General features: G+C 57.9%; 1 protein-coding gene across 1 annotated transcript in view; it reads right to left on the reverse strand.

Moving 5' to 3' along the window:
* LOC119111352 (poly(rC)-binding protein 3) overlaps window positions 1-10627 on the reverse strand; it is a 94772-nt gene that overhangs the window by 20909 nt on the left and 63236 nt on the right. The window contains exon 5 of the mRNA XM_037235168.1: window positions 4251-4367. Within this exon, the coding sequence (XP_037091063.1) occupies window positions 4251-4367 (117 nt within the window). The remainder of the gene's footprint in view (window positions 1-4250; window positions 4368-10627) is intronic.

Raw genomic sequence — 10627 nt, forward strand, 5'->3', positions numbered from 1 at the left:
CCTACATATTTAGCGCCAAAGCATGTGTAACACGTGTGTAACACATAGTGAACCAGGGGAATGTTTGGTCCTTCTTTGCATAGAGCTCCAGTGACCTTAAGCCGGTGCCCCCAATATGGTTCCCTGGAGGAGCACGTCCAAGTGTTGTACCTGAGTGTAGTTAACCATGAAGCACTAAATAGTGATTTGTAATGAGAAATTGCGGCTGGTCTTATTTGAAAAAGGATATCCGAGTGTTCTCGTCTCGGGAGTCATCAGCGATTTTCAGGTAACCAAAAAATACATCTTCTCGATCCGTGGTCCACGGGGCTTTCGAATGTATTTTGAGCCGAACAGATCTGCCAGTTGGTCCCAGGGACAAGGAGGGACTAAAAAATAGAGTCCCTCGCGGGTGCAGAAATGTTCGAGTCAATGGTGGTTCCCAGGACCCACCGCAACATTGTGCCTGCCGCTAATTTGCAAGTGACATTGCCTATATATCCCCGTACAGACAAAACAAGGCAGGGCCGATCCCAACGACTACGAGCGCGCCTAAGAACAGAAGCCGGAGCAAGACGCGGTCCCGGTAACACCGCTCGTCCTAGCCGCCCGTCCGGGAAGCCCGACGCTGCAGCGCAAGTGGGACAGTGCCACACCCTGCGACACTGAGCTGGATCACCCCGAGGGGTCGCCGGCGGGCTCGCCCGCGGACCCGCCCCGATGGACACCGCGCCGGGCACCGATCCCCAGAGCCGGCCACGTAATGTGAGACGGTCCTGGCGGACTGCGGCCGGCCCCCGGAGGCCACAGTCGGCCCCGGGGCCGGCGCTCGCAGCGCTGCCGGGCCGCGTCGGCGGCGCGGGCCCGACCCGGGCCGGTGCCAAATGGCCGGCGGCCGGCGGTGACGCGGCGACACAGGTGCCGTCCACACGGCGACCGCACGTGGCGTCGACTCTGTCTCTGTCGCGTCGCGCCCCGATTGTCGGACGCTAGGCACGCCTATTAATCAGGGCCGTAATGGCGCGGCCAGAATATCGCACCCGACGCGCCGCGCGCGCCAGCCCCGCCGGCGGGCCCTGGGGCGGCCCAGCAAGACTGCCGGCGCAGCAGGAAAACAGGGGCAGGGCACGGGACCCGGCAGAGCGCAGGAGAACTCGGCAGTGCAGGGGAGCGCAACGGGACGCCTGCCTCGCACATCAAGCATGCGAGCGCCAAGACCACTGTCATCCCGATCTGTTCCGTCGCTTGCAGCAGCGAAGCCGAGGCCCAGATGGTGGACAGTATGGAACGCACGTCCACGCCGTCACAAGTTAATTATTCACCCCTGCAGCCGCGGAATCCCTTTAGAACGGGACATAACCCGATCGGCTGGTGGTTGGGCTCCTCGGCAGACGACGGTATCTCGAGCAGGTGGGCTCGTCGTGACCTCTGAACCGAGCGGACAACGAGCAGGGCGTGGCCCTCCATGCATACGGTAGCGGCGTGGCTTCAACAAAATCGGCCGGCTGGCCGGTGGGGCCAGCGGTTAGTGCCATTAGCGGTCCACCGCTGAGCACCTGACGTTCAATACGGGTCGACGCTGGCCAGCAAAGTGCCAAGACGCCCCGCCCCCGGAGAAGCATTTCCGTGTAACGGCCGCGCACGAGACAGCCTCTGAGACAGGTGGTCAGTGAGTTAGCGCTAGGAGTGGGGGGTGGGAGGGAGGGGGCGTTCATCCCGCCTTTCTCGGCGGACCGCTATCGTTGTCACGCTCGACGGCGCGTGGCACAAAGAAGCGGCGCTTTCAGATAACGGCACGCTCGCCACCGAGATACGCCGTGCCGGCCCGCTCAAAGCTCGGCCATCTATTATTTACACCGCTGCCGGCTCCTCCTCCCCTTCCCCACACACGCCGGCGAGCCGGCACGGGCCGCCAGGTGTGCGGGCGGCACAGACAGCGCTGGACGCATCCGGGGGCGGCAGGAGCGCCGCGGCGGCTTCACACCGCGGCGGGGCCGATAATTCCCCGGCCATTTACGGCTCAGCAATCGACCGGCGGCCGCCGCTCGGCCGGCCGCCTTCCGCCCTTGGGAGACGGCGCCGCGCGCGGCCGCAGGGCGGCGCCACCGCCGTGACTGCGGGGCCGCCGGCGGGGCGGACACGGCCGACGGCCCGCAGCGGCCGCACGCATGACGACCGCCGACCCCCGGCTGTCTCCGCGGCAGTCGGAACTGGAGCCTCGGCGAGCGCCAGGCTAGGCTGGCGCCGCTAACGCCAGGTGCAGATACGACGGCGGGATTCCATACGGGCGATGAGAATAAAGGTCTATTTCTTCCTCGCTGAAAAATGATCATTTATGAGTGACTTTTGTATGAAAAAACACTGGAAAGCCCATGAAGATAACGTCCCAAAATGAAGGTACCTCTTCTCTTTCTGCGGCGCTCTTCCATAACAATGGTTAGGAGACAACAGAGACGACAGCTCCGCACGTCACCATCATGAGGAGGGGGACGCCGATGTCGTCCGCAGGCCTCCCACCGACGTCAGAACCGTGTGCTCCGCAGATTCGGCCAAATTATAAACTCTAAAAGCTCCTCGGGGACCCAGCTGGTGCCGGCCAATGGCAGCCGTTCGAATTTGGTAACTTTGTAACAACCCTGATCACGCGGGCACTAATTAATTTGGGTAAAGGGCAATAATGGGCTGCCTAAAAATTAAGTTAGGTCATCAATCAGGCGTTCCGATTAGTCGCGCTATTTCCGAACACACACTCAAGAAATTAATGACCACTGAAACTTAATAAGGTTATCTCATGCGCTTGCTAGAACCATAAATAACAAACTACTTCCCCCACCGCTCAAAATGCAAACCTCGCCCCGAACATTAGTGGTCAGGATCTGGATTAAAAATCTGAGCACGAGCACCGCCACGATGTCTCATTGATCCGCCAACGGCAGCGAAAGGTGCCCCGCACCTAGCACGTGGTGCCGGGAGAGAGCATAAGGTGCCGAGCTGATCCCACTCTCCCCGGCTAAGCGTGCGCCGAAAATTGGATTGCTTAGCGTCGATTTCGAGCGAGACGTTCACATTGTGGCTGTCTCTGCGAGACTGCAAAGAGCTGCGGCGGCACGAAAAGGCTGCCTCCGTTGACGGCGGTGACGCCGCGAAGCTGCCGCTGCTGTTTGGTCGAACGCTGCGGCGCCAGGTCGGGCGGCGGGCCCGGCCGCGCGGCCGAGGGCGGGGAAGGCGGGCCGACCTGGGCGCGGTGGCCTCTGCTAAACGGGCCCATCCATCACGGGGCCCGCGACACGGGCGCCCAGGGCGGCGCATTACTCGGCGCCGGGCCACGGCGGCCATCCGCCCTAGATCGGCACACTCCCGAGCGCAGATCGCAGGCCGCAGCGCGCTGTCCGGCCAGCGGAGGCGGTCTCTGAACAGCAGCTACGGACCCAGTCTTCAGCCAACTTGCCAGGAGTGTCAGCCCGATGGCGGCCGGCAGACGCAGACAAAGCCTGCAGTCCTCCTCCCAGCGACGCCAAACCAGCGCAGCCCCGGCGCACGCTCCTTGTCCTTCAGCACGGTGGGCGGTGGACGACCAGATCCGGACCGATGATGTCATGTTCAGGCCACTAACCCAAGTCAAAATCGAGAACACGACGGCAGAGCAACTATCGGCACCACGCGGCACGGAAGGCGGGCGCCAGGTTGACTGACAGAGGACCAAGAGCCCAGTACGTGCGTCACCAGCGCGGACGAGCCAAGGTGACCTGGCTTTGAGTGAGTGCTGATGCGCTGCATCAATGTCAAGTCGCTTGCCTCTCAGCACCGGCGACAAAGTTTCACCGCCGTGACTCTGGTGCGGATACGAGTTCAAACGCTTAGTCCTCTGACGCTGATATGCATCCTCGCCCGCAAGGTTTCGCGATGCCGGAGAGTAGCATACAACTCTTGGCGTCCCTCCGTTGCAGGTGCGTGCGACTGATGTTCGTGGTATCTTGCCAATGTAGATATGAAACCACACGCTGGTGTCGCAGGACTGCAGCGCACCACATCTGACTTCGGAATGTCCGAGCTGCGCGTGAACAGATCCGCGCGCGTCGCTGAATGCCTGAAACCGCCGGCGAGTACCGCGGCCTGGACCTGATCGTAATTAATTCGGAGCGCCGAGGCAGATACCTCACCCCTGAACATACTGCTGGAAAAGGCAGCCTACGGCCCATGTATCAAGGCAAGCTACGTGCTCGGCGTCAGCCAGACCCGACCCTCCGTGACGAGGTAGAAGGTGCGCTCACCTCCTCAAACTTCTGGCAGACCAGCGTGAACGCCTTGAAGATGGCGTCCGTCGCTCCAGTGACAGTGACGATACGTTCTGGGCAGGAGCCATCTGAAATGTTGATCTTCGCGCCGCTCTGAAAAGACACGACAGAGATCACGGTAAGCTGGTGGACGCCCCAACAGCTTCCTTGTGTAGATGGAGTGAGGCTTTGATAAATGGCAAACACAGACAACAATGCGGCCCGGGGGGGGGGGGGGGGGCACGGGCACGGCTCAAACAGAGCATCTCGACGTTCTTTTTGCAGTGGGACAGCTGGAGCCTGTGAGAGGGCGCTCGCCGCCGAGCTCACCTGTTTCATCAAATAACTGAACAGGGACAGCAGGGGGCCAAGACTAAGCCTTGACTACGCATCCGAGGAAACAGCGACAGTACCATCCGGCCCATGTTCAGTGCTCGTGATGTGCACTGTGAAAGCCATGTGAGCGGCACACAGTCAACGTTCAGTCGCAATGAATACGCCGGTCTTGTGAAGTGTGTGATAGTTGGAGATCAAATGTTTGGTAGATCTGTCAACAAAACATAGGTCTAAGGTTGGTTCGGCAAGACTCGCGCTGTGACGGGAGGATTTCACTGTTAGGTCGCGTGGGGCGCCAGGAGGATCCAGCAACGAATATGAAAACTGGAGTTTTACCAGGACATTAAAATCAGTGATGAGCCCGGTTGAAAAAAAAAATCGGTCAAAATATGCTTTCAAGCGTCACTTTCACACGTCATAGCGACGGTGGGCAGAATGTATTGCCTCGGCAGTTTGTAGGGAACGCGGGTTAAAGGCTCTGGCTGTCCTGCTGCGAGCGCATTTTGCGCGGGGTCGTGTTTATTGTCAATTCAAAGTGCCATTAGGGGAGAGCAGATGGAGGCCAGTATCCTGGCTGGCTGGCTGGGAACAGCAGGCGACCGGTAGCGTTCTGCGCTGCGGAGCCCTGGACCATGGGCTGCCGGGCAGACTGCGCCGCAGGGAGGGGGGCGGGGAGTCTCCGCCCTGACCGCGTGCCGCCGGCAGCGGGTCCCGACGTGTCGCGGTGGGTCCTGACCCCTGTTGCAGTCCGAGGCGGTGGCCGCTGCCGCCACCGCAGCTGTTGCTGTTGGCAGCGGCGGCCGCGCGGGGCCGTGACGCTGGGCAATAAATCGCCGCGTCACCTGGCCGGCGGCGCGGCGACACGAGGACGCGCCTGCCGCGTCGCCGCCGCTTCCGCCGCGCTGACACCTGACCCGCTCCCCCGGGGCCGCGGCCGGCCCCACCCCCAGAGCCGGCCGTCCGCTGGCGAGCAGCTGCCCGGAGCAGGTCCGTCCTGCCCCGGGGGGACGGGGTGCAGCCGTCTGGAGCTGGCCCGTTCCCCAGAGTGCAGCCGTTCCCATCCCCAAGAGGTATCTCAGGCGCATAGACATGAACTCATCACTTTTAGCGCGGATGACAATATTGTTTAACACCTTCAGCACGTTTGCCATTTAACTCCTGTGTAAATTTGGAAAGAAAACATGCTCATGTTTCTTTAATTTACAAACGAGTCTCACGAATTGCGTCCTTAAAGTTTCGCAACAGCAATTTATAAAACGCTAGACATTGTGGGTTCGTCTATTCATGATATTTTGAAACGCTCTGCCCTACGATCTCGTAAATACCCGACTCCAGTTTCTCACCGATGCTCATTACCAGACTACGTGGCTTGGACCTTATGTTCGGCCACCCAGCGTCAGGTTTGATATTCTAGCCCAGGAAGTATCAGAATGGATAGCTAATCTTGGCCGCTGCTTAAGTTTGGCGCCACTCTTACGTCACATGGCGCTCTCGATTTCTGGTGGGCCATTACAACGAACAGATAAATCAGCGCACTGCACCGCGTCCATCAGCTGTGCTTCAACAAGGAATTCCCGGGATGAAATGAACTCCGTTTCGGACAGAAATGAAAACAAGCTCGCGATTTATGTATACTATATGGGCTAACTGACCGGGAAAGATATGACTAATATGATTTAGCTTCGTTACGTCTTGACGGTCCACTGAATACGGAACTCGCCTACTGAGACGCTCGGTACTACATTGCATATGTGCTAAATCAAGTGGATAATGGTCGAGCTCATTGCCCTTCCGTACGGTGTGACAATGTCTCCAGCTGTTTGAGACGTTTTACGCATATCGACGAATGACCAGCGATCGCTATTGGAGAGAAGCTGGGAGTGGTCGCTCAGGCATAAATCCCCGTCACGATGAGTGTAATAGCTGTCTTGTGATTGGACATAGTTTTGCCAAATGAGCTGCAGGGAGGGCTGAATAGTAAAAATGATCCAAACTGCGCCCAAAATATGCCAACAAATAGGGTTCTTCCTGGATTTTACCCATCTTTTGCCCAAAAATGGGGGGGGGGGGGGCTGAAGCCGAAGCTGGAGTAGGGCTTCAGCACTATTCCCAGGGCCCCCATCTGAATAGGGAACTGCACCCCTGTATACGTATAAGGCACACTGGTCTCGCTCTGCGTACTTGCGTACAGATCAACACATCCTGTGAATTTCGTGCTTTTTGCTTTCTTCGTTTTTGAGATCACAAGGGGTCAAATTGACGCCCACCCGGGCGAAGGGTATCCATCCGGCCACCCAGGCGCGTGTTAAAAAAATGGCCGGTGGTTCCGTTTCTCTTCGTTACCGTCCTCTTTCCTAGATCGGCATTTCTTAGATTTCGGGTATGTAATGACTGAGTTGAAGAAAATGTAGAGTTGGCCCACGTTCTGCAAAAATTTAAGGTGATAGCAGATTATATTACCTAATCATTTGATCGCTTACTCAGTCGGAACACTTCTGTTCACCCAACCTTTGTGTACCGCCATAGAAGCAGCCTAGGGGCATGGGACACCCTCAACCCTTTGGCCCGCGTTTTTTCTATTTTTTTCGGCATAGCTGGCTTCTGACAGAAAGTGAAAAAGCCACCTGATGCGTTCACACTAGGCTCCAGGCCCCACTTCCGAAACCCCTGACTGCACCCCTCATTGTGCATCCCCAATTTTGGCGAATACCATTCCAGGGCGAGGGCGAGAGGGCGAGAGGGCGCCCTTCTCTCGAAACATTCACCGGAAAACTAATGAAGCACATCACATTGCGCGGATTTTCTGGCCTGGTGTAAAACAACATCGCATGTTTTCTATCTCTTGAAGGGGATTTTTCACTTTCAACGATATTGAAGCAGGCATAAGGTACGATGAAACAAGCTCGCTTATACCTATTAATATGTTTTTGAAGTTGAAAATACTGCTCTAGACAGCACAATCATCTGTTAACTAAAAATTTCCTTAATGCGTCATGGTTTGATTATGTCATCGCACCTTGCACAACACCGATTGAGAGCCAGTTGACGGCCGTTTTATCTGGAGATCATCCTCTCGGACGCAAGATATGAGCGCCTCGACAATTATATATTTTTGTTGGCCTGGATTACCGCACGGCTTAGGGAACGGCAGAATTTGAATGATATTATTATAGCGTCATGAATGGCAGGATGACTTTGAAATACTCTACCCGATATACCTTTTCCCATTTTCGCGGGCGTGTAGCTGAGAAACTACAGGATTTTAAGTCTTAAAAAGGGCAGAATGATGAGCAGCTCCGAAAAGGCTTTAAGATGGCTATTTTAGTTCAAAAACCCCCTATAAATGTGTGACACTCCTGTATGTTTCACATGTGCACCTTGCATTGTTTATTGTCAGCGTTTATTCGTGCACACGTAATTGGAATAATACAATAAATTTTAAAGGGGGAGTTCGTGAGCCCAGAGACAATTATGTGGCCACGCCCCATAGCCTCTGGTTCTTTCTTCCTCACCCGGCAGCGCGGCGGGGAGTCTATTCCGCGGCTGGTGCATCCCGGGAGAGCCTACCTCGCAGGCAGTGCAAGGCGGGAGAGTCTACTCCACAGGCTGTGACGTGCAGACCATCGTGCCTCAAAGACCATTGGGCCATACTGCCGCGTTCGCGGTCGGCGGGAGTGTCTACCCCACAGGCCTGTGACGTGCAGACCATCGTGCCGTCAAAAAGACCATTGGGCCCTTCTGCCGCGGTCGCGGTGGCTCAATTTGTGGAGGGTCCTCTGTCTTCTGTCAAGCGGACCCTGGCGCGCCAAAGTTCGCCTGATGACAAAGCAGCGGACGAGGGAGGGCGCTGCTGCATGCCAACCGCGCCGGCTGTCCGCGCGACCCGGCTGAATGCGGCGTCGGATCAAAATCACCGGCGTCCCGCTCTCAAACGACCAACTAAAGATGCCTATTCAACCTCTCGAACTGTGAGCCAAGCGGAGAATCGATATTGGCTGCGCTTTCAGCGTGGCATCGCCCTCGGAGACAAGCTCGTTCTCTCCTCCCCACCTGCCGCCACCGGCCCGTGCACTCATGTGCGGAGGCTGCTCAATTCAGAACGCGCGGCGATCAATACTTCAGCCAGTCAACTAAACAAGCAAAATATCACTGGAGCGGCTGACCAGACGGCATTGGAGACTCGCGATCTCGGGCATTTCGCTGAAGTCGGCCGAACTTTAAAAACTGATTTACTGAGCTGGAGCCCGCTAAGGCGAAAGGAAATGAGGTAGTATTGCCAGAGACTCAACTTGATACATTCAAATAGAAATATGCCTGTATAGGCCCGCCGGCGCACCTTTGAATATCGGAGAGCTTCGATCGAGTGATAACCGCCACCTCATCAGCTGTGAAAATGAGTCTGCAGCTTCGGCAGTCGAGCGACGGGCCGAGTGCCGGGAGCGACAGAGCAGAGGGGCAGGAGAGAGGGTCGCTGGTCGGCTGACCAGGCCGCCGCTGCCGGCGACACGCCGTCTGGGTCGTTGGTGGGCCTCCCGGCCGCCCGGCCGCCACCGGCGCGGATAAGCCGCCAGTCAATACAGACCCGGCGGCCGGGCCACCGTCTGGCGCGCCCGACCGGGGGAGCGGCAGACAGCGAGGCGCCAGGCTGGGGGAGCGGCAGACAGCGTGGCGCCCGGCCGGAGAGCGGCAGACAGCGAGGCGCCAGGCTGGGGGAGCGGCAGACAGCGTGGCGCCTGGCCGGAGAGCGGCAGACAGCGAGGCGCCAGGCTGGAGGGGTGGCAGACAGCGAGGCGCCCGGTTAGAGGGGCGGCAGACAGCGAGGCGCCAGGCCGAGGGAGCGGCAGACAGCGAGGCGCCCGGTTGGAGGGGCGGCAGACGGCTGGGCGGCAGGCTGGAGGAGCGGCAGACAGACCCGGATTGACGAGCGGCAGACAGTGAGACGCCTAGCTGGAGGAGCGGCAGACAGCGAGGCGCCCGGCTGGAGAGGCGACAGACAGCGACTGGATTTGCGGTAGATGGCTGGGTACTAGGCTGGAGAGCGGCAGACGGTGCGGCGCCCCGCTTGTAGAGCCGCGTTCTGTAAGGCGCTGGGCAGACAGCAGAGCCCTTCGCTGAAAGAACGGTGGAAAAAGTGACGCCCTGCTGGCCAGACTGTCGGAGAAAGAGAAGGCCCGAATGAAGAGATCGCAGACAGCGGGCAGATCGGCTGGGGATAAGAGACAGCTGCAGTCCCGGCTGGAAGAGCAGCAGAGAGATGGGCGCCCTGCAGAAGGAGCGACGGACGGCTGGGCAGAGGTAGACAGCGAAGATCAACGCTGAGAGAACAGCAGACAGAAAAAATATCTCGCCAGAGAAAAGACAGAAACTATAGCTCCTTGTCGGATGAAAAACATACGTCCAGGTAGAAATAACATTTGTATTAAGCACAGTTCCGTATCAAGGCGAAATAGCCCTTAACCAAAAGTACGTGTCATTCTCTTTCTAATGCGTGTATGCTATTTTTTACGTTTAACACAGTGAGGGTGTAGCAATTGCACTCGTTAGAAAATAGCATGGAGAATCATTCCCCTGAGTGTCCTGCGGTCGGGATAACGAGCCCGAGGAAGGCTGACTGAGACCACCGGCGGTGGATATTACAGGGGCACGACTGATGAGATACAGTACGACTGGCAATTACGCCCCCGGCCGACACCAGTCAAATGCAATCACAGCCGATCTCGCGCCGCGGCCGGCGCCTGTGACGGCTGAGTGACCAGCCGGTCCTCTCGGCTGGTGGCTCGTGCCCTGACTCAGCTCTGACACCCAGCCGTTCTGGCAGCTCTGACACCCAGCTGACTCAACTCTGACACCCAGACGTTCTGGCAGCACCGGCCAGTCGGACGACAGCAGCGGCCTGTCAGTTTGGTCAGGTCCCGCGGGTTTGTGACTCGGCAGGTTAGGATGGAGCCACAGGACTCAGGCTTTGTTTGTCTGTTGTCGACTGCAGACTTAACGGCCTTACGTTCTGCGTGTGACGGTTGGCCACATTATCGAAACAT

This window comes from Pollicipes pollicipes, unplaced genomic scaffold (assembly GCF_011947565.3).
Source record: "Pollicipes pollicipes isolate AB1234 unplaced genomic scaffold, Ppol_2.1 Scaffold_7261;HRSCAF=8764_pilon_pilon_pilon, whole genome shotgun sequence".
Taxonomy (NCBI): Eukaryota; Metazoa; Arthropoda; class Thecostraca; order Pollicipedomorpha; family Pollicipedidae; genus Pollicipes; species Pollicipes pollicipes.